Below are 24,820 nucleotides of genomic sequence, written 5' to 3' on the forward strand. Positions count from 1 at the left end.
ATCTACAGGCCTCCTGTGCTTTCCACAGAAATCTGACAAGGCACATCTGCTGAAATCTGTGGCACTGTTTTTGCTGTAATTGTATTTTAAGTTATGTTGGGAGCTGTAGTCTTGAGACTCTATTGTACAGGGAGCGGCAGATGTTTCAATGTTTTAGCTGACTAGTTACTACATTCATTAGATTTTATTTATTATTTATCTCATTTCTTTACCGCTGTATATTCTTAAGAAAAAAAACCCAAAGCGGTTTATAAACACGTTAAAACGTCAAGTAAAAACAACCCAGGATAAAACATTACTGATGAAAAGCAAATATAAAGCATTCGTTCAAAGCAACACAGTTAAACACTGACTAGAATTATTCCTACATATTTTTGTTATATATGCATATATATTTTGTTTAGCTGGTCTACCTTGTGCACCTTCTTGTGCAAAAATGTTCACTTTTGAAAGACAGGATATAAAATCTAGAATAAATAAATAGATTTACCAGTCACAGAGGTGGTGCGATGGGGAATCCTGCGTAGGCCCATCTTCTGACAATCATGGGATAGAGCCCCAGAGCTTTGGGGTGAGGGCGAGGGGGTGGATTTTACATGGTGGAAATTATTATGAATTTCCTGCTATCATCCACCACCTCTTCTAAACAGGGTGTGATGTATTTTAATCAGCAATTGGAATACCCTTCCCCCTTGTTGACTACTTTCTAAAAGGCGTGCATGAACTTCCCTAGGAATCTCATCTTCCTAGCCCCAGATATGCAAGTGACCCACTGCAGCTATTCAACAGAGAGAGAGAGAGAGCAAACACTCTGCACATGCCCAGAGGCCCTAACACAGGCACCCCCCAAACTCGGCCCTCCAGATGTTTTGGGACTACAACTCCCATCATCCCTAGCTAACAGGACCAGTGGTCAGGGATGATGGGAGTTGTAGTCCCAAAACATCTGGCAGGCCGAGTTTGGGGGTGCCTGGCCTAACAGACCCACATATTTCCAGCCCTAGTCCATGGAGTACAAGGCACGTTCTGCACCACCTCAAAAACAAGCGCTAAGCAGCATTATCTACCTTTCCCACATCACCATACCTTGGGAAGGTCAGGCGGACGACGTGATTTGCGCCGGGAAAACGCTCTGGGGACCCAGTCGCCCATTGCCAACGCCAGCCAAGAAGGTATGTCACAGAACCCAGACACAGCGCCTTAATGGGGAGAAAATGGCTGAGGGCGGGCGGGAAAGGGACAATTCACTTTCTCAACCACCGGCCAATCACGAGGGAAGGAGCAACACAACGCAGTGCACAAAACAAGAACCCTCGCCGATTGCCTTTTGCAGGTTTCCTGTTGAGGTTTGTGGGATAGATCAGTTGCTGTGACAACGGGGCGTTAAGTCCTACCTAATGCGCTCTACTGACAGTTTCATAGTCAGTCATCAAGACTTCCTCCTCTATGCTCCTGGGGCCATGCGCAGGGAAATGCCAAGGATTCAGTCCCTCTGCAAATCCTACGTTTTTTGACCTGGGAGCCCTACATTCCAACAGTTAAAAGGTAAAGGGACCCCTGACCATTAGGTCCAGTCATGACCAACTCTGGGGTTACGGCGCTCATCTCGCTTTATTGGCCAAGGGAGTGGTACCTACTTATCTACTTGCACTTTGACATGCTTTCGAACTGCTAGGTTGGCAGGAGCAGGGACCGAGCAACGGGAGCTCACCCCATCAGGGGATTTGATACACCTGAGCTCAGTATTAGTGTGGTGCTAATAACACCAAGGTTGCAGGTTCAACGCCTGGATGGGACACCTGCATATTCCTACATTGCAGCAGGTTAGACCGGGGCCAGATTTAGGTTTGATGAGGCCCTAAGCTACTTTATATGTCCAGCTCCCCTTTGTCAACAACAAATTGTCGTTGTTTTTTGTGTTGAATGTATGCTATATGGTAATAGGTATTTAAAGCCATTCGCACATGCAGAATGTAAAAAGGTAAAGGGACACCTGACCATTAGGTCCAGTCGTGGCTGACTCTGGGGTTGCGGCGCTCATCTCGCTATATTGGCCGAGGGAGCCGGCGTACACCTTCCGGGTCATGTGGCCATCATGACTAAGCCACTTCTGGCGAACCAGAGCAGCACACGGAAACGCTGTTTACCTTCCCACCTATTTATCTACTTGCACTTTGACGTGCTTTCGAACTGCTAGGTTGGCAGGAGCTGGGACTGAGCAACGGGAGCTCACCCACTCGTGGGGATTCGAACCGCCGACCTTCTGATCGGCAAGCCCTAGGCTCTGTGGTTTAACCCACAGCGCCACCCGTGTCCCATATGCAGAATGTAGGCACACTATATATAGAAATGAGCAAACCAGTGATATTTTAGGGAGCAGGCTAGCAGGCGGAGCCCATTACTTACATCATAGGAGCCTACACAACACAAAACACTGTTGCTGTATGTAGGTTTTATTTTATTTGTTTTTTATCTTATATTTTGGAATTTATATCCAGTGGTTTTTTCCTTTAAATTTTTTTGGTGGGGCCCAAGAGAGTGGGGCCCTAAGCTATAGCTTGTTTAGCTTATACGTAAATCCGGCACTGGGTTGGATGAGATGATACTCAGGGTTGCTTCCAACTCTACAGATCTATGATTCTATGAAATCTTAGTCCTGCGACCATAATAATGGTGGGGCTAGCAACCCCAGAACCAGACTCTGTTTTTGTATGCTAATGACCTTTCATTATGACATCTGCACAAGCCCATGACAAAACAGCAGCTAAAATATATACCGAACGGGGAGACAGGAAGGATACATCACCTATGAGACAAAAGGTGCTATAGCAACTCAGGGTACTTTATTAAAAGAGGGAGAAAGTTTACTGGGTAGCTAGAAAACTGAACACACCCTCCTCACAGTTACTCTGACCTTGACGTGTTTGCATGCGGCCCGTGAAGTATTAGATCACTGGGTGTGTTTTGCAAAGCAGTTATGCGCAAGAAATTAAATCAGAGGCCAACAAGAACTCTGAGGCACCCTCTGCAATAAACCTGAATTTTAACATTCCCAAGAAGCAGCGTGCTGAGGGCTGGACTGGAGGTGCTGGTTAGTGAAACCAAGTGGTAAACTCGAGAATCCACATAAAAAAGCAACTTCTCACGTGCTGGTACTTCAAGACAATCAAACTGTCCATCTCTCCCACCCTCACCTAAATACCTCTATGCTTAAAGCATCTATAGGCACTGCAATCCATCAACAACCCTCTTCCATCTTAACAGGATGCCTTCGTGGGAGACTTCGCAAAGTGGGCTCTTGCCCAAGAAAACTGAAAATAAAACAGGTGATTCAGAGTGCAACCATTTGCATGTTTACTTAGAAGAACGGGATCGTGGTACTGAGGGGAGACTAACAGGCCTAGCAAGTTGAGTGTGCATAAGATTGTCGCTATATCAGTATGTGGTGTTTCTGTTTGTTTATTCAAATTTTCCCAAGCAACCACAAAAAACACAGCTTCCCATCTAGCTGACAGATTGAGTTACAGTGGTACCTTGGGTTAAGTACTTAATTTGTTCCAGAGGTCCGTTCTTAACCTGAAACTGTTCTTAACCTGAAGCACCACTTTAGCTAATGGGGCCTCCTGCTGCCGCCACGCCGCCGGAGCACGATTTCTGTTCTTATCCTGAAGCAAAGTTCTTAACCTGAGGTAGTATTTCTGGGTTAGTGGAGTCTGTAACCTGAAGTGTATGTAACCTGAAGCGTATGTAACCCGAGGTACCACTGTACAGAAATATACTATGAGATGATACCGAGGGCTAAACAAATCAAACCTGTATGTTCGTTTATAAGGTAGCTGCAAACTGCACCAATAAGATTCCTCACCTTTGCTCTACCCTCAAATTAAGAGCGTTTAGATGGATCGCAAACAGCACAAGAGAAGCTCGAGAGATTCCTTTCGGGCACTTGGGACAAAAACGAGTGTCTTATTTGATGCCACGAGCTGCGACTGCTCTCCTGGAAACCTTCATCCGGAAGTTCTCAATGAGATCTGCCAGGCGGCACCACTCACTGCCTTACAAAACACTTAAATGCCTCTAAATGCCACTTGTAAAAATGCAAAATCTCCACTACAAACCGAAGAGAAAAGGACCGTTTTACATGCAATACTGAGTTGTGAACCTGCCCAAGCCCCCATCTTCATTAAGAGAGAAGTCTTATGGCTACACTTTTGATGAGAAGCACCTGCTCAAAAACTCTGATCAGCAATCTGAAATGGACACAGGGAGATTTACACAAATTTCTACTTACCCCAGGAGCAAAGAAATCGCTACCTTAGGCCTTCAGCCACACTGATCACTTTGCCTAGCTGGATTTTTCAGCAAACAGCCCCACCCCGCCCGGCTAGGACAGGTAAGGCAAACGGGTCATTTGCATAAGAGAAAAGGGGCGAGGCCTCCCTGGTTTTAACCCTCTGGTTGCCTCATTCGGCCCCTGGACTCCTCCTCTGCCACCAAATCAGAGAGAACCCGTGGCTGGAGGGCAGAACTACCACGAGACAGGATGTGGCTTCCAAGCAGGGACCGGTTGTGGGTTTTTTGTTGCTGTAATAACCCTCCCCTGGAGGCCAGCATCCACCAGGGCGACGCTGTTTTTAATTCAGCCTTTCGAGGTGCAAAGGAACAGGAGGAGCAACTCTGAGAAGATGCAAGGTGCATTATTTCACTACTAAGTGCACACACTACTAGGTGCACACACAGTTGCACCTCTGGGACGGGGGGGGGGTATTCCCCAAACAAAGGCTGTCACTTGCATTTTTAAAATATTGCAATTTTTATTAAAATTTTAAAAAGAATGAAAGAGTGACAGTGTCATCTTTCCCCCCAGCATTGCACATATTCAATCATAAATCAATCATTTCTGCGTCAATTTGCTTTGGAATTAGTTTAGAATGAAAAGCAGAATAGAAATGGATTTTAATGGAGATTTTTGTTAAGAATCCTGAAAAAATACATTCTAAAATTACATTTATCCCAAAATACACATTTTTAATGTATCTTGGTACTTTTTTTTTTTTTTTGAACAGAGAACTGTATTGCAAAACCCACAGAAGCGAAAATACCCAGAAATAACTGCATCCCCCCACTTAAAAATGCAGAGCAGGCTCAGTCCGCAGTGGACTTGGGTGTATGAATTTGGCTAGCAACCATCCCTGCCACCCTCTACATTTCAGCACACCTTCAAGGTTTCTTCACAAACGAATGAGAATATTTTTACTTATTTATTTCTTTTTGGTCATTTTGAGACAGAAGAATGATCCACATATATTTGGCTTGTCAGGTGAATCAGGGAAGCTCATAAACTTCATTCATCAGGGAAAAATTCAACCCCTGTGATTAATCCCCAGCATCAAAACTGAATGCAGAGTCTACCTTGCTGACAAATGAAAGCATCTTTACAAATCTAGGAACACCCACCTCCTGGTTGAGGCAAGTAACTCTCACAACATCCTGCGGCAATTATTTTCACCCAGTTCTTAAAAAGACGCACTGCAATCATTGCTAGCAGTCTCCAACAGACCTATCCCATGCATTCCTCAAGCTCTTTTAACAGCCCCATCCTATGCCAAGGGAGATGGACCAAGGCCCATGAAAATAAATTAAGAGACCTAACATTGCATAGGGAAGCAGGTGGCGCTGTGGTTTAAACCACAGAGCCTAGGACTTGCTGATCAGAAGGTCGGCGGTTCGAATCCCCACAATGGGGTGAGCTCCCGTTGCTCGGTCCCTGCTCCTGCCAACCTAGCAGTTCAAAAGCACATCAAAGTGCAAGTAGATAAATAGGTACCACTCCGGCAGGAAGGTGAACGGCGTTTCCGTGCGCTGCTCTGGTTCGCCAGAAGTGGCTTAGTCATGCTGGCCACATGACCCGGAAGCTGTACGCCGGCTCTCTCGGCCAATAAAGCGAGATGAGTGCCGCAACCCCAGAATCGGTCACGACTGGACCTAACGGTCAGGGGTCCCTTTACCTTTACCTAACATTGCATAAGATCAGGCTGAAATCATTTGCGCATCAGCCTGAGAGTAAATCAGTTTTGAATTGGTGAGACTGACTGTGAACATGCATAGGACTGGTCTGTAAGCAACAACAAACCAAACAGTTCTAATGGCCCTTTCCACTTCCTGTGATGATATATATTCCATACGACAACTATGCATCTCAGAGCAACAAAATTCCTAAGACCTCATTAGTTAGAAACCCATTGTCAATTTCAGCACATAGCTCCAGGTGCAAAAGCTACTGGTTACCTTTTTAATCTTTGAATCCTTCCACTACATTTCTGATTGTTTGAAAACAAAAGCATTTTTTGTTTAAAAATTAAGGAAGACAACCCTTCCATCCTGATCATTTTAATTATCATTTACATCATTCACCAATAAAATCTCCTCCTTCAGAGAACATCCCATTTTAACGGCAGAGTGTATATATTGCTACATACCACCCCAATCCCCACAGCAGTGCGAGAGTCCAGGATTTCTTTGGGAAAATGAGGCACAGCGGAGATTGCGGTGTCTTTATGACATATGGTTTATTTATACAACCTGAGCCTAAGGCTGCACATAACAGTCATACCCCAAGAAGTTCTGCCTCCTCCATAAGTGCGGTACAGTGGTACCTCGGGTTAAGTACTTAATTCGTTCCGGAGGTCCGTTCTTAGCCTGAAACTGTTCTTAACCTGAAGCACCACTTTAGCTAATTGGGCCTCCCACCACGCCACCGGAGCACAATTTCTGTTCTCATCCTGAAGCAAAGTTCTTAACCTGAAGCACTATTTCTGAGTAAGCGGAGTCTGTAACCTGAAGTATATGTAACCTGAAACGTATGTAACCTGAAGTACCACTGTATTGCATTCAAACACACCCCAGCCATTTCTCTGCCTCTCTCTCCAGCCCCACTGCTCAATAACTCAGTTGGCATTAACTCTTGAAACTCTGAACTAAGCTCGTGTCTATATTGCTTCCCTTCCCCTCTCTAAGCTCTTGGCTTTTATCTTTCCAGTTAAAGGGCTCCCACTTCTCTAAGGTGAGTTTCTTTTGATCGCTAAAGACCAATTACCCAAGCTAGTCCTGACTTAATTAGCCCCAGCACTTGGTTTCATTAAAAGATTAGCAAGGTCTGGCACAGCTCAAATTCGCAATTGGGTCTATCCTAAATACAAATGAGTCTGGCTGTTTCCTGCCTTTAATACTCCAAACCTAAATTAAATCCTACCACTAGCATAATCTGGAATCTAGGGTGTCTTGCACCCCCAGATTCATAACGATATCATTAATTTCAAACACGTGCACGCACACAAACACACACACCCCAAGATGGCAACTTCAGATTTAATAAATTCAGGTCCCCTGGGCAAAACTGCTGGGACAGGTCAGCAAGGTTGCCAACTTCTGTTCCTGGCTCTTGCTCCTCGCCTTGAAAAGCAGCTTGATCTACTGTCATCAAGAAGCTGTGAAACCCTCACTTCCTGTGCATCAAGCAGTGGTTAAAGGCACAGGATTTCCTCCTGTTAGGTTGTGGGTGAACATATCAGAAGACACAGAGATTCTTCAAACAGCTCTTGTTTATTCACAAGCCAGGACAGAACTGAACTGAAGGGTTCAGTCAGCCTGCTTATATAGAGCTCCAGTACGACGTTACTGTAGCAACTTTATAAAACTATCCAATCACTGAAAGTCACTTTCGATCCCTTATTTGCATAACTATCTACAGTATCCCCCTGCTGACCCAGGGTGAGAACTTCAGTACATAACACCTCCCCCACCTACCAGACTTGTAGCCTTATAAACCAGGGATAGAAGTTGGGGGACTTTGGCAGAAGCAGAACAGACAATAAAGCCTTCTACTGGAAGATACGGTGCACATGTCTTTATCTAGACGTCCCAGGTTTGATTTCTGGCTTCTTTAGGTAGGACTCCCGGGAGAGACCCCTCTCTGAAATGTTGGACACCTGTTGCCAATCAGTGCAAACAATACTGAGATAGCTGGAGTAATGATCAGAAACATAAGATATGGCCTTATACTAAAAAGCTACATGGGGAAGTGGGTGCAAAGACGGTTCTCACTGAGCATTGCTCCATCAGCATCCTAGCTCAAAGGACCCTGTAGTGGAGTGTTTCTGGAGGAAGCAGAAACAGGCACCTTGTACAGTGGTGCCTCAGGTTAAGTATTTAAATCGTTCCGGAGGTCTGTTCTTAACCTGAAACTGTTCTTAACCTGAAGCACCACTTTAGCTAATGGGGCCTCCTGCTGCCGCCGCGCCACCAGAGCACGATTTCTGTTCTCATCCTGAAGGAAAGTTCTTGACCTGAAGCACTATTTCTGGGTTAGCGGAGTCTGTAACCTGAAGCGTCTGTAACCTGAAGCGTCTGTAGCCCGAGGTACCACTGTAGTCCCTCACACAGCAACCCATGAAGTCATGTACAGTGGTACCTACATCACTTTGCCAACAAAGGTCCGTATAGTTCAAGCCATGGTTTTCCCGGTAATGATGTATGGAAGTGAGAGCTGGACCATAAAGAAGGCTGATCGCCAAAGAATTGATGCTTTTGAATTATGGTGCTGGAGGAGACTCTTGAGAGTCCCATGGACGGCAAGAAGATCAAACCGATCCATTCTGAAGGAAATCAGCCCTGGGTGCTCACTGGAAGGACAGATCGTGAAGCTGAGGCTCCAATACTTTGGCCACCTCATGAGAAGAGAAGACTCCCTGGAAAAGACCTTGATGTTGGGAAAGATGGAGGGCACAAGGAGAAGGGGGCGACGAGATGGTTGGACAGTGTTCTCGAAGCTATCAGCATGAGTCTGACCAAACTGTGGGAGGCAGTGGAAGACAGGAGTGCCTGGCGTGCTCTGGTCCATGGGGTCACAAAGAGTCGAACACAACTAAACAACTAAACAACAACAACAACAGTTGAGGTGATCCGTCCGAAAATAACCTCCCCAAAATGAACGTTTGTCATTTTTCAGCTACTAAATAGATTCAGCCTCAGGAGAAAAAGGGGTGGAAGCTTTCCCTGCTGCTCAGGCTGCACTGTCAAGGTAGTCCTATGGTCAGCCTTCCAGAGTCACCATAGCTGTCAACTTACAGATTTGAAAATAAGGGACCAGCAGCCTTGAAAACAAGGGATCAGCAGCCAAAATAAGGCATTTTGCTTAGCTTATACATGTTGGGGCTGCCGTCGTCCTGGCGCAAGGAGTTCCATTGGCCCTTCCCCGCCCAAGAGAGAGGGAGGGAGGAAGAGAGACTCTCACCCACAAGCCCGGCATGAGGTGGTTGCAGTTCCGCGGTGGCCACTGAAGTGCCGCCCTTCTGCGTCCCTCCTCATCCCCTCCTATTCCTCCTCCCTCAGGCCGCCTCCTCAGCCGCCTCCGGCTTCCCCTGGCGGAAGTCTCGCAAGAGAGGGGCTGCCTGCCTGCCCATCGCCACCCGTCTCCTCATGACATGCCCCTGAGGGGGAAAAGGGAGAGACGAAGACGGGGCAGCTCATGCACGCACTCTCTCTCGCAGCTGAGGACCCTGAGACGCTGCTTCCCTCCCGAGCCGAGCGAGCATGAAACCCGGGAAATTTAAGGGACATCATCAATCTGGGACAGCAGCGGGACACGGCGCTGGGATAAGGGAGTTTCCCGCCAAATAAGGGACGGTTGACAGCTATGCCTCTCACAGGGACAAGCACCCATGTGGAGTGTCGTTTGGCATCCACAAAAGGGCTGTCAGTTTGTTCAGCTCTGGCCACTGCCCTAGGGTGTGGTTTCTGGCATGCACCATTCCCCACTTCACCCTGTTATTTATAGCAAGGCAAGGCAGAGCATATTACATAAACTAAGGTGCCAGGGAAGAGTTACATAAGCCAAGGTGCCACTGCAGACCGGTGGCTAAAATAGTAAAGGCAGTGTGATAACATAACTCAGCCCTGGAAGCTTGCGCCCAAATATCTGGAGGGGTTTCTGGCAGGTCTCCTGTGCCTCTGAAAAGCTGGATGATAGGCACACATTTAAACTGAACATTTCCCCATGCAGGGGAAGCTTCTCCTGTTGGATTTCTGCCTGGCACACAGCTGCGAAAGGCACAGGCGCCTCACTAGAGAAAATGGTGACACCTCAAGGTGAGGGGGTTTGTTGGGCGATTTTATAAAAAGAGAAACATGGAGCCTTAAAACTGCTGGGAAATAACACCCTTTGCCCTGGGAATTATTACATTTCTAGGGCTGGGTGAAACCTCTCAATTTCAGTTTCTCATTTTTCCCACTCTTCAGTTCTCCACATTTTCATGTCAGTTTGTTATACAGTGGTACCTTGGGTTACATACGCTTCAGGTTACATACGCTTCAGGTTACATACTCTGCTAACCCAGAAATAGTGCTTCAGGTTAAGAACTTTGCTTCAGGATGAGAACAGAAATCATGCTCTGGCGGCATGGCAGCAGCAGGAGGCCCCATTAGCTAAAGTGGTGCTTCAGGTTAAGAGCCGTTTCAGGTTAAGAACAGAGCCCTGGAATGAATTAAGTTCTTAACCTGAGGTACCACTGTATATATATATATATATATTCAAGTCCTCACAAACATTTGCCAGCGTTTTAGTGCAAATGTATCCCAATATTCATATTTTCGAAAGCAATTTCCCCTGACATAATGCATTTTTATGCCTTTTTAAAAAAACAAATATGCGCACTTCCTCCCAATATTCACATTTTTGTACACTTCATTTGGTTGGAGAACTGCGTCAAAAAATGTGGATAAATGCTAACTTTGAAGGATAGCTGTGTTTTGGTCCACATATTGTGAACGAAGCAGATTCACTTTAATGTCTGAACCAAAAATTTCCCCTCTTCTAGGTGGGGAGCTTAAGCGGCACAGGCCAGATCTGCCTATTCAGTGGGATATGAAACTCATATGGTTACGTTTCTCTCCCTGCCCCAGTATAAATACTCCAAGACGAACTCTTAACGAGCTCGGGTTGCAATTAATCAAATTATGCACTGCCAAGTGGCTTCAGGGTCTCTCGGGCTGCAGAGTTAGGAACCAGCTGGGTGAGCTGTCATTCTGACTGCGCATGAGTCATTAGTTAAATTAGAGCTACCTTGTTCTGTCTCTGCAGGCAAACATTTGCTGAAGGACTGAGTCATCCACAAGTCACACAGGACCCTCCAAATATTCAGACCTCCAGGCAGGCAGGATCACTCTTCAAAGGAAGCACAGGCATCACCTGCTCGCAGGTGCTGCCTTTCCTGAGATGTGATCTCTACCTGTCGCAGAGTCAGGTGGGAAAGTGGACTCTACCACTCGACAGAGCAGATGGGGGAAATTTCATATTTAAATACTTTTTTAAAAACGCTTTTAATTCTCTTTTTTGGGGGAAAAACATTCCAAAAGAAAACTAGCACAGCAGATAAATATTAGAAGTTTTCTACTTAATTTGCTATTTTTCTTCTTCTGTTTGCTGGAATTATTAGGAGGGGGGGACATGCAAAAATGGTATCTCCCACCTGTGGTCTTCTTAAGATGTTCCTTCGGCCCGTTTCCTTCGGCCCCATCAATTGATCAAGCTTTAGTGAGGTGCTGCCACCTGCTGGATCCTCTGAGTTTGCAGGAGGAAAGGATCCATTTCAAGCATTTTTAACATGTTTGGTTTCCTATTTTGCTACAGTTGTAACCTCCTCACTTACTGGAGAACCTATTTGCAGCTGTTTCATAGGATCATAGAATTACAGAGATGGAAGGGCTCCAAGGGTCATCTAGTCCAACCCCAGGAATCACAGTTAAAGAGTCCCTGACAAGGCAGCCATCAAGCCTCCGTTTAAAAATCTCCAAAGAAGAAGAGTCCTATAGACAGCAATTCAAAAGGGCTCAGCATAGAAATTTAATGATGGGGAGATGCACCTGTTGCATTTCTGCCTGCTTTGCCTTCCAGATGTTGAACAGCACATAGATTCCCAATTGCAGGGGTGGGACTCCTGGTGTGATTAATGCACGTTTGTCTTAAATACACCAAAGCAGCAACAAAGTCTAGAAGGGGAAAAGTGACTAAGAAATAAGTCTATTCAACGATTAATTTGATCGGTCAGATCAGAGCTGAAAGACTGAGGATACTCAGTAGGGATAAATTTGGTTCAGTTCACACTTAAGGGTAAACTAATTCATTTATCTGTTGAATTTATATACAGTGGTACCTCAGGTTACATACGCTTCAGGTTACATATGCTTCAGGTTACAGACTCCGCTAACCCAGAAATAGTGCTTCAGGTTAAGAACTTTGGATTGTATCTACCCAAGATTTTGCTCTGCATGGTAGGTTTTCGCAGGCTTTGAAAGAAGCGCGCTCACTTCTTATCACTGGAATGACGTCCCAACATGCCAGAGGCTTTTCCTGACAACACACTGCCCTTTCCATGCTGCATCCAAAGGGAGAGATTCAGCAAAGAGACCTTTTCCACACCGCAGAGCGGAGGAGACAGGGAAAGCTGCATATGTTCCAGTTGTGCTTTTAGGTTGCACAGGAACCTATCTCTGGGAAGAAGCTGGTAGCTGTGCAAAGGCAGATAAATCACATGGTGTTGCTTTTCTGCGGCTGCAGCCCAAACGTGCAAAATCCTTTTGACCTAGTGGGCCAGATCTTTATTTCCCCACCCCACACCTCTGCTGGCCTACTTTGACAGGTGGGTGGGGCCTGCCAACTGTCAATCACCTGAAATAATAATAGCATCTGGTGACTGACAGGTAGGGTGTCCCACCCACCTGTCAAAGCTGGCCCGTAAGGGGTGGGGAGAGATAGTGACCAAGCAGAATTCAGCTCTCTGCACATCAGCTGATGAGTTTGGTCCTGCTTTCTGCAGGGCTCAGGTGGGTGATCAGATGATCCAGCTGCAACACTACCTGCTCCACACCTGACATCACATATGATGCTTGGCATGGGGCAAGAGGATGTGGTTTGGGGAAAACAGTCTCACAGGCCAAATGCTGCCCGAGGACTGCCCCCACCACTGCTGTGCCCCACCTCCATCAATTCCTGCACACAGAAAAGTCAAATATCAAGAGAGAAGGAAGAATCCTTCTCTCTACCATGCTGCTTTCCAGTGTTCAAGCAGTTTGTTTCATTCATTCTCCAATCTACATACTGTCAGAAAGGGCTAGGCTACAACATTTTTCTACATCTGGAACATTATGTCGCTGGAGGATCTTGGGTAACGTGCATAGGAGAAAGAATGCCGATGGCAAGGTTAACTAGAGTCAGGGTTTTGCCCCAGAGCCTCTTTTGCTACCATAAGGTAAAGGTAAAGGGACCCCTGACCATTAGGTCCAGTCGTGGCCGACTCTGGGGTTGCGGCACTCATCTCGCTTTATTGGACGAGGGAGCCGGTGTACAGCTTCCGGGTCATGTGGCCAGCTAAGCCGCTTCTGGAGAACCAGAGCAGCGCACGGAAACGCCGTTTACCTTCCCGCCGGAGCAGTACCTATTTATCTACTTGCACTTTGACGTGCTTTCAAACCGCTAGGTTGCCAGGAGCAGGGACCGGGCAACAGGAGCTCACCCCGTTGCGGGGATTCAAACTACTGACCTTCTAATCGGCAAGTTCTAGGCTCTGTGGTTTAACCCACAGCACCACCTGCGTCCCGGTTTTGCTACCATAGCATGCAACAAAAGAGGTGCCTCTGAGCATGTGCAGAGTGGCAATTCTTCAAGGAACCCAAATTGGCTCCTTCCCACCTGAAGGCAGAATGTCAGAATGTGTGGCTTACCAGCCATGGAATACTAGCTCTGCCTAAGGTATGAAGGAGAACAGCAACTGACAAAAGATAGACATAATACAGGAAGAAATATCATGGACAGTAATAGCCACACACAAGAAGAACAAAGAGTTTGAAGGCTTCGCCTGTAGGCCTGTAAATTATTTGATGTGTTAATGTGAATGGAAGTCATTAAAACTGCAGCTGCGGTATAAGGGTTTGTTATTCTGACTGGTATGTAATTGGAATTTATAAGTTTTTGGAATGCAGAGTTAAAGTAAATGATCAAATCGTCAATTCTAGCATGCGGGGGGGGGGACGACGACAAAATAATATAACTTGGCACCTGAACAACTGGCATTATTAATTGTATTATAATTTGGTATTGACAACGAGGCTTTTATCAGGTTATTGTAATTGAAAACTACCGTATTTTTCACTCCGTAAGACGCACCTGACCATAAGACGCGCCTAGTTTTTAGAGGGGGAAAGCAAAAAAAAAGTATTCTGCACAGAGCATGTAATCGGCTCTCACTTTTCTTGCTTTAAACCCTTCCGTCCCTCATTCTGCTTCACTGAGAAGCCAGCAGAGCAAGAGCGATAGCTGCGCAACGCCTCTTGTTCTGCTAGCTTCCCAGTAAAGCAGGATGAAGGACGAAAGGGAGACATTACAAGGGAACGCTGAGCAGATCCTGGCAGCGGCTCTTGCTGGCTTTTCCAGGAGGTGGGGGAAGAGACAGAGGGCAGCCCGTCAGTCCCTTCCCCCACCTCCCGGAAAAGCCCCCAAGAGCTGTGTGCTCTTTAAAGAGCCACGCCTAGCGTTTGTGCTGCTCTTGGGGGCTTTTCCCTGAGGAGAGAGAAGGGACTGATGGGCTGCTCTTCTCCCTCCTCAGGGAAAAGCCACACGCTCCACACGGCTCTTTAAAGGGAGCGCTGAGCAGAGCCGCCTGCATTCGCACCATAAGACGCACACACATTTCCCCTTACTTTTTAAGAAGGAAAATGTGCGTCTTATGGAGCGAAAAATACGGTAATAAAAATGTGTGGCTTACCTAGAAAAGGCTGCTTCTCAACTGGGAGAGTCAGAAATACAGGGCGTTAGCCCAAGAACAACAACAAATGAGGACCTCCACATGATATTTTTAAAGCAAATATTTAAGGCAGATATTTTTTAAGCAAATCCCATACCTGTCTGGCACAGGGCTCCGGCGTACCCTGCTCCAACCTTTCCTCCGCTGCTTTGTGGAAGGTTTCGGAGTTGCTCTTTGGGAGCGGGCGAGCCGGACTCCACGAGGCGGCTTTGTACAAGTTCCCAACACCCGCCTGGCCGGGGGGCGTCGTGAATTTCGCCAGGTCGTCCAGGGACACCGTAGACCTTATGTGTTCAGAGGAATGGCTGTAGCCCACAGGACCTGCTGCGTAGCGAGGCTTCAGGGAACCGTGAGATGCACTGAGAGCAGAAAGAGTGGCTCTGCTCGCTCCAGAAATAGGGGACGGAGCGTTCCCACCAACGTCAAAGGGGATCATCGTCCCAACCCCTGAGGAGATCGAGCACCGCGGGGAAGAAGAGGCAGCTTTCTCCGCATCTACCTCACACGCTGGAACGGCATTGACAAACCGATATTCGTACTCTGCCGGCGGTTCCTGGCTGACCCGGATAGAGGCCTCTAAGTTGACATTTTCCAACATGGTTGTGGAGGGTAGCTCCTCAGAGGATGGCATGGTGTGGGTCACAGAGCCCAGTTCCTTGACATATTTTGCTGGGATGTAGAAAGGCCGGGCTTCTTTGTTCTTTCTCACGTGCCACCAGTGGTCATTGGTTCGCCTCAGAAGCATGTATCTCTCATTGGGCTGTATTGAAATAAGCTGTCCGTCCTTAGCGGTGTACTCAAAGGGGTATTCCACCAAGACATATCTCTCCTCCTTGCCACCCAGGGAATCCATTCTTGTGCCCTAAAGTGGCTTCCTCGGAGCAGCAACTTCTTTCTGAAAAGGAAGAAGGAAAAGTTGGTGGCATGGGTTGAGATACGTAGGCCTGGAAAGACTAATGTTTGATGCAACTTGTCTGAGAAAATTAATGAGCAAACGCCTAGATTTTATTTCATTGGAACTGAGTGAAGATGGCGTCTGCCACCAGAGAAGGACTTTTGGATTGATTCGGCATAAACACCAGCGTGTGAGGACATTCTGCAAACAACAGACTTACCAGCTGCAAAAAAGGAGAGTCATACAAATTTCACACAGAAGCACATTATTGTTTACTTCAACTCGCCTGTGGAAACAACTCACAGGCTACGAAAGAAGGAAGGATAACAACAGGAAGATTTAAAGAAGGAACTATTGGAAACTCAAGGCAGTAGAAACATAAGATGATTAGAGCCCCACTGAACTTGAAGCACGGGAAGCCCCAACAAAAAAATATAATTTGGCAGAATATTTGGATTATATGAGATGTATTTGTATAATTTGGAATACTTAATGTGATTTGATTGGATTGTTAAAATGGAAAATTTAATAAAAATTATTATTATTATTTTAAAAAGAGATAGGTAGGCCTGTGTGGACTTAGCAATGGGGGGAAAACGGCAAAAGAAAGAGTTCTGTAACAAGCAGAATCCTACAACTCACGTAAGAGGCAAATGTAAGATAAATCCCCTTAGTTTCTGTCAGGACAGGCCCTACCGTTAGGCAGAGTGAACCCAGGCACTGGGTTTTGGTTGCTGTAAAGGCCTCCAAATTGTTAGTTTTTAAAGATATGAGTATTGTATTTTTACTTCCTGGGGTGGGGAGAGGTGCTTGTGGGTTTTTCTGTCTCAGGTGGCAAAACATGAGGGGAGGGCAAAAGGTACAGAACCAGCCTTTGTTTTGCCCAATTGTTTTGCCTTTGTTTTGCCCTTTGTTTATTCACAGGCCAGAAGATAACTGGGCTGAAGGGTTCAGCCAGCCTGCTTATATAGAGCTCAACTACAAAGCAACAGTAACAACTTTCTGTAACTATCCAGTCACTGAACGTACTTTCAATTCCTTATTTGCATATGTGGACCTGAGTGAAAACTATCTACAGTATTCCCCCTGCTGGCCCAGGAAGAGAACTTCAGTATATAACAGTTCTAGCTGTACCCAAATATTGTTTTGAACTGCCACGTCTCTACCCACAGTGTCACCCCCATCACTCTCTCAAACCAGTTTCTCCTATCAATTTCAATCCCCCCCCCTGCTTTATTCAAACCTCGGCTGTTTAAAACTGCCACTTTTTCTCCTTTCAGCGTCTCTCTCTTCTTGCCATACTCAAATTTCTCCCCTATTCCGTTCCCCCAGTTGCTTCATGTGAGATAAAGGATGTGGAGTCCTCAGATATTCCAGATTGCTTTACTCAAACCTCTACCATTGTTTAAAACTGCCGTTTTCCTGTTTCTTCCATCCCTGCTTTACACATACTTCTGCCATTGTTGCAAACCACCTCTTTGTGACACTAAGAATCCTCTAGTGGGATGACGACAGCATTACATTTTTATGTATATAGGAAGAAATATAAACAGAAACACTGTTCTATTAGAACTGCTTGCAAGAAAATGCATACTGGGGCAACACTGCATATAAAAATACATCTACCGAGTTAAATGCATGCAAAAATGTGCATACATTTTCATCCAGACTTAACCCCCTCCTCCCCACCCCACCCTCATCGCTGGCTAGCTACTGTGGAGGACCAAGCTTAGGATTGGGAAATATAGAGAAACTAGAATTGACATGTCATCTATCCCCTACCTGAGAGCAGCTTTAGGAAAACCTCTTTCCTACTGGAGCTTCCAAAATGAGCAGCTGGATCATGAATCTGGCTGGTTTTGATAGGAGAAACCCTGCTCCCTTGCTTTTCCTCCCATACTGATAGATACTGACTTCTCTGCGTCTGGGGTGGTGAACTTCCTCCAAACAGCAGAAGGGCTTCCTCTTCGGCAGTTTCTCTGCTTTTTGAGTCCTGATGGGGGGGAATCCCCAAACTATTTTTTTTTAAATGATATTTATTCAAAGTTTCAAAAGTACATAAGTATGAAAAAAAAAGAACAGAAAAATACAACAGAAAAATAAAAAAGACAAAGAAAAAACAAAAAAGAAAAATACAAATCCCATATTGCATCTTTTCATTTGCTTGTTTCTTGGACCTCCTCACACCTCCCTTTTTGTATTCTAACTTAATTTGTTGTTTCAGCAAATTCTTCCCATATTTCTCAATTTTTGTTTAAATAATTTATCTTAACAGTCTATCTTATTTATTAACTCAACATATCCTTTCCATCTTTTACTATATTCTATTATTCAATTTACCTTAATTTCTTTAACCTTATCTTACCTTAAAAACCTTAAAATTCAAAATTTAAACCATATTTATACATAACTCCTTAAATCCTTTCTACTAAAGCCAATTAGTTCCTTTCCAGCATATTCCCTGATATTTCATTAGTGTTACGCTAATTCCAAAAATAGAAAGAAATTTTTCTTTTTATAGACTTTTTTCCCTCTAGTATTTATCCAACGTCCCTTCTTCCTGGTCTCGGGTTATGTCAGTCCTTTCTGACCATTGCATCCAGTCCATCAATCTGGTGATCTTATGTCCGAGGCTCTTAAGTCTCTTCTATGCCCCTTCTGCAGATTTTCTTGTTCTTGTTTGTGCTTACGCTCTTTTTTGTCTTTTGTTGGTTTCTTTCGTAGTTTATTCCCTTTCTCCTTGAGGAGTGGGTCTCCGGGGAATTCCAACCGGTAATAATCTCCATTTTCCTTCATCAAACTAGCCCATTCCCCACAGTCCCACTCCCCGTCATCGTCGTTGTAATCCAAAAAGTAGTTATCCAAAAGATAATTGTCAACCTGTTTCATAGTCCCACCAGAATTAAGAGCTTCCTTGACTCCAGACACTTCCAGACACACTCCAAGTTCAATCTTCCAATGCAGCGGCTTTTGCTCCTGCAGGACTTTGGGTCTCTCCATTTGTGTTGCTTGGGGTACAATCACAACCTCTTCCGTCTTCATCTGCCCTTGGACTTGCCCTGTCGAACCAGTTTCCTGAATTGGTCGCTGTATAATTTCTTTATCCTTGTTTCCTGTTAATTCATATTCACTGGCTACAGCAGTCATCAAGTCTAACTTTTCATTCATCAAGTTCATCTTCTCATGCAACTGCTCCAGCAAAGCATTTGTCTTGCCAAGGGCAGACACCAAAACTTCCTCCCAACACATTTCTGTTCAAGGTCAAACGACTGGTCCCACAATCTCAATCTCGCAGCTGTAAAGTCTCCAAGTAAACTGCAACAACAAACTGACAGGCTCCCTCTAGGGGACACAATTTCTATTTGTATCCATCTTTAAAACGTATCCAACAAAGGAAAATTACTTTCGATTTTCAAATACTTTGTTTCTTTAAAATGCAGAAATGCAGAAAGCAGCGTTAAAGTTAATTTATTTCTCTTTTTTGACTATCTGTCAAAGTGCTCCACTTTTAATCAATGGACGTCTCCAACGATTTCTGTCCTGACACCCCGTTCCCAGGTTTGGGACGATGGAAACTTATATTCCTTTACTCTCTCTCCTGCAGGCTTAAACAGTCAAATCCCCCCCCCTCTTTCTCCTGCTGCCAAGGGGGTTTTATTGGTTGTAGATGCAGGAAATTTCAATCTTTAAAACAACTTTCCAGGCTATTAGATTGCAAGGTTTTTGCTTCAGTCGATTTACAAAAAGCGGAAGGCGGACTTCCTGTTTAAACCTTCCCACTTCGGTGCCTAATTCACAAATTTCTTGATCCAATTTTCCGTTTTTACTCACAGGTACTTGTTTAGAGTCCAATTGTCATCAGGAAAAGGTCAGCACTCTCCGGCGATAGCTGTGCGGCTTCCCTCCGTGAAAGTAGCTGCTCACCCCACTTCGCTCCCGGAGCCCCAAAAAGGGGTTTCCCCGCGAGTAGGGGAGGCGCTCTTGGTGCTCTGCCGAACCCCATGTTCCCAGGCTCCTCCGCCTGGGATTTCTAGTGGGTCCCCGCCTTCGCTGCAGCGGGAAGACCCAATTTCCACAGAGCCCGTTCCTCCGGTCGGAGGAACTCCGCCATTCACCGATGGCACTAACCCGAAAGTCCGGGAATCCCCAGACTAGATTACACACGTGCAAATGGCGTTCCCCGATGAGGGCTTCAGGCCATGGGCTTCCCAACACTACTCTGAAAAAGTTTTTTTAAAAAAAAAAATCATTTCAACAGCGTGCACTGAGAAATGCAATCAGATAGGTCCCAATATTAAAACTTCTCTGGTGGTCTTCCAGGATAACAATATGCCACTGGTTAATAAGTAGCCTGGGCAAATAGCAAGGGCTACTTTGAAAAGGGATGCGGGTGGCGCTGTGGGTTAAACCACAGAGCCTAGGACTTGCTGATCAGAAGGTCGGCGGTTCGAATCTCCGCAATGGGGTGAGCTCCCGTTGCTCGGTCCCTGCTCCTGCCAACCTAGCAGTTCAAAAGCATGTCAAAGTGCAAGTAGATAAATAGGTACCGCTCCGGCGGGAAGGTAAACAGTGTTTCCGTGCGCTGCTCTGGTTCACAAGACGCGGCTTAGTCATGCTGGCCACACGACCCGGAAGCTATCTGCGGACAAACGCCGGCTCCCTCAGCCCATACAGCGAGATGAGCGCCGCAACCCCAGAGTCGGTCACGACTGGACCTAATGATCAGGGGTACCTTTACCTTACTTTGAAAACAGGTCTGAAGGCTTTTCCCTCTCATTCTGAAGCTAGCCATCTTACCTCTAGGTTAGCCACAGAGAGGGCCGGTTTGCCCCAAAGGCTCTCCACTGATATAGATGAAGCTTGCAATGTCAAACGCCTGCGAACACTAAGCTAGGATTAAGTCACCCCACTGAGTGCTGTGACTTATTCCTGAATGAGCATGCACCGAATTGTTGTGCAAACCTCCCATTTGGGGAATTTAATAAAGCAGTCAATATGCCAGCCTAGTTTCTGTTGTGCAGTGTGCTGTTCCTATCCTCTGGTCAACAGTGTGAGCTGCAGCCAACAGTATTATTTGCTTAGGCTTATGGCTATTAAATAATCTATGATCTGTGAAAGTGTGGGGAGAGGACAGTTATTATGATGATTTTTTTACTATTGGGCTGTCTGTCAGTATGCTTTCGACTATGTTTTTATTACATTTCTATCACTGATGTTTTGCAATGTGTTTCCGATGTTGTATACTGCCCTGACATCTTTTGATAAAAGGTGGTATATAAATTGTATTATTAATAATAATATTAATGATCATAAAGGTAAAGGGACCCCTGACCATTAGGTCCAGTCATGGCCAACTCTGGTGTTGCGGCGCTCATCTTGCTCTATAGGCCAAGGGAGCCGGCGTTTGTCCGCAGACAGCTTCCGGGTCATGTGGCCAGCATGACTATGCCACTTCTGGCGAACCAGAGCAGTCATGGAAATGCCATTTACCTTCCTGCTGGAGCGGTGCCTATTTATCTACTTGCACTTTGACGTGCTTTCGAACTGCTAGGTTGGCAGGAGCAGGGACCGAACAATGGGAGCTCACCGCGTCGGGGGATTCGAACCGCTGACCTTCTGATCGGCAAGTCCTAGGCTCTGTGGTTTAACCCACAGCGCCACCTACGTCCCATTAATGATCATACGCCTGTGCTATCCTTACAAAGGATTCCTTACTGATGGTTAAGCAAGATGTATTCAAAACAAGAAGATGGTGTGGAAACCGGAAGGGTTTTAGTTTGCATATTAAATGGCAACTTTTAATAGCATGTTGCATTCTAGAGCTAACATTGCTAACCAGTGCGCACTGCTCTGATGCTAGCCCAAATGCCACACCGCACTGTCATAACAAAGGCAGCACAGTGCATGGGTGTGCCTGTCTCGGGGTTCTTCCGTTTGTCAGTCTGTGCTCAACCAGCTCTCTCTGTTTTCCTGCCTCTGTTCTTTTCCCCCCCTTTTTGCTGGGAGGAGTCTTGCAAATGGGGCCAGACGCTACAGCTGCGGTTGGTGCAGCGGTTTCCTGCGTGAATTGTAGTCTGTGACAAAACGATCTGCACAGAGCCAGGTTGCACGGAAGGGACCAGATCTTACTTGGGCCTTGCACTCCCCGTTATGTAACGGTTACCTTTTCCCAGTATGAAGCTGTGTTATGATACAGGGGGAAGAGGAGAGCTGCTGAAATTCTCTCTCACACATAGCAAAGGCACGTGTGAGATGGGTCATATGATTGTGGGGCGCAGCCCCACCGAAAACATGCACACTGACAGCATCACTTGCTGGCCATATGCCGTATTTTTCGCTCTATAAGACGCACCAGACCACAAGATGCACCTAGTTTTTGGAGGAGGAAAACAATAAAAAAAAATATTCTGAATCTCAGAAGCCAGAACAGCAAGAGAGATTGCTGAGCAATGAAAGCAGCAATCCCTTTGCTGTTCTGGCTTCTGGGATAGCTGCGCAGCCTGCATTCGCTCCATAAGACGCACACACATTTCCCCTTATTTTTTAGGAGGGAAAAAGTGAGTCTTATAGAGCAAAAAATACAGTATTTGCCGGCCGTAGGAGGGTACCAGAAGGCTCCGCAGTGTTCAAACATCCCTGGTTAACCATCCTTCACACAGCAGAGCTGTTCATGTATACAGTGGTACCTCTGGTTGCGAACGGGATCCGTTCCAGAGGCCCGTTCGCAACATGAAAGGAGCACGAGCCGCAACGGCGTGTCTGAGCACACGCGGGTTGCAATCTGCCGCTTCTGCGCATGTGCGTGATGTCATTTTGCGCTTCTGCACATGCACGAGCAGCGAAACCCGGAAGTAACCCTTTCTGGTACTTCCAGGTCACTGCAGGCCGTAACCTGAAAGACCGTAACATGAAGCAAACGTAACATGAGGTATGACTGTATACAGTGGTAAGGTAAAAGATAAAGGTACCCCTGCCCTTGCGGGACAGTCGTGTCCGACTCTAGGGTTGTGCGCCCATCTCACTTAAGAGGCCGGGAGCCAGCACTGTCCGGAGACACTTCCGGATCACGTGTCCAGCGTGACAAAGCTGCATCTGGCGAGCCGGCACCAGCGCAGCACACGGAAACGCCGTTTATCTTCCCGCTATAAAGCGGTACCTATTTATCTACTTGCACTTAAGGGTGCTTTCGAACTGCTAGGTGGGCAGAAGCTGGGACCAAAAGACGGGAGCTCACCCCGCCGCGGGGATTCGAACCGCCGACCATGCAATCGGCAAGCCCTAGGCGCTGAGGTTTTACCCACAGCGCCACCCGCGTCCCCCCATATACAGTGGTACCTCGGGTTAAGTACTTAATTCATTCTGGAGGTCCGTTCTTAACCTGAAACTGTTCTTTTTTTTTAATAAGATATTTATTAAATTTTCACAGATTATATAATAACAAAACAAAAAGAAAACAAACAATACACAAACAAAAAAGAACAAGTATAATTTCAATCCCTTATTTTCTTAAACTTACTTCCCCGACCTCCTCATACCTCCCCTTTCTGTATCCCAATTTCTAATTATTAGTTCAGCAAATCCTCTCCCTTAATTTTCAGTTAATTTCTAACCTTTCTTTTCTAACCTGAAACTGTTCTTAACCTGAAGCACCACTTTAGCTAATGGGGCCTCCTGCTGCTGCTGTGCCGCCTGAGCACGATTTCTGTTCTCATCCTAAAGCAAAATTCTTAACCCGAGGTACTATTTCTGGGTTAGCGGCGTCTGTAACCTGAAGCGTATGTAACCTGAAGCGTCTGTAACCCGAGGTACCACTGTATGTTTATATATGTAGCATACCCTTCAACTGTCTCATTTTATGTGGGACATCCCAGAAGCAAATCCTGGTTTCTGTTTGGACCCTGGAATTTTTTTTGGTACAACTCTACTTTTTCAGACCGATGCTCTGGCGTGAGTCAGCTGGGTTGCACCAGAGCACTAGAACAAAAGCTGCTCATTTTTCAAATGTGACACAGTGGATACTGGACGTGACACCGTCATGGGTGACATCTGGGCATCACGCAGCATCTGGGGGGGGCTCAGCCCCCTAAAATACATGGGGAGCACTTAAGTCCTCTCAGCCCTCAGGAATTGGTGCCCGTGTTGGATGCTATGAAGTAGACCCCTTCATGTGGCTGCCCAACTGGTGCATGGCCTGCAAGCACACTGGCAATCAGAGCTACTCCTGGCTCAATCTTTCATCTGCGTTCGATGCCATTCAGGGGAAATGTTCTGCAGTGGTTCTGCTCTTACCTCCAGAAACGGTTTGAGAAGGTAGCCCTGGATGTACTTCAAAGTGTTGGTGCTGACCTTTAAAGCCCTAAACAGCCTCAGCCCAGTATACCTGAAGGAGCGTCTCCACCCCCATTGTTCAACCCGGACACTGAGGTCCAGCGCTGAGGGCCTTCTGGCGGTTCCCTCACTGCGAAAAGTGAGGTTACAGGGAACCAGGCAGAGGGCCTTCTCAGTGGTGGTACCCTCCCTGTGTAACACCTTCCCATCAGATGTCAAGGAAATTAAACAACTATCTGACTTTTAGAAGACATCTGAAGGCAACCCTGTTTAGGGAAGTTTTTCATGTTTGAAGTTTAATTGTGTTTTTAATGTTCTGTTGAAAGCCACCCAGAGTGGCTGGGGAAACCCAGCCAGATGGTCAGGGTAGAAATAATAAATTACTATTATTACTCAGATTCCTGCCTCTTGAACCACAGGGGGCTGCAGGGGACTACATTGTCTCCAGTGCTATTTAATTATTATTTTTCTGGGAATATGCTGATGATGGCCCAACTCTATTTCTCTGTAATGTCTGAATCAGTAATGGCCAAGGAGGTCCTGAGTGAGGTTCTGGTTGCACTAGTGAGCTGGATGAATGCTAATAAACTGAATCTGAATCCTGGCAAAATGGAGGCTCTGTAGGCGAATTGTTCCCAGATCTGGGAAGCTGGCAAACCTCCTGCCCTGAATAGGATCATACTTTCCCTGAAGGAGCAGGTTTGTAATCTGCAGGTGTTCCCAGACCCTTTGAAAAGTAGTT

The 24,820-nt window shown here is 46.1% G+C and overlaps 1 protein-coding gene across 5 annotated transcripts in view; it reads right to left on the minus strand.

The window, feature by feature from the left end:
* ARHGAP27 (Rho GTPase activating protein 27) overlaps positions 1 to 24,820 on the minus strand; it is a 69,060-nt gene that overhangs the window by 37,362 nt on the left and 6,878 nt on the right. For 2 of the 5 annotated variants that reach the window (XM_083709242.1, XM_083709241.1), the window contains exons 2-4: positions 19,903 to 19,969; positions 17,533 to 17,765; positions 14,953 to 15,750 (exon numbers count right to left, since the gene is read on the minus strand). In XM_083709242.1, the coding sequence (XP_083565368.1) occupies positions 14,953 to 15,708 (756 nt within the window). In that variant the 5' untranslated portion in view covers positions 15,709 to 15,750; positions 17,533 to 17,765; positions 19,903 to 19,969. Of the gene's footprint in view, positions 1 to 1,086; positions 1,229 to 14,952; positions 15,751 to 16,993; positions 17,117 to 17,532; positions 17,766 to 19,902; positions 19,970 to 24,820 lie in introns of those variants that run through there. The other 3 variants (XM_083709244.1, XM_083709243.1, XM_083709245.1) reach the window with 3 other exon arrangements.

The sequence above is a fragment of the Podarcis gaigeae genome (assembly GCF_964106915.1).
Source record: "Podarcis gaigeae genome assembly, chromosome: 13".
NCBI classification, from domain to species: Eukaryota; Metazoa; Chordata; class Lepidosauria; order Squamata; family Lacertidae; genus Podarcis; species Podarcis gaigeae.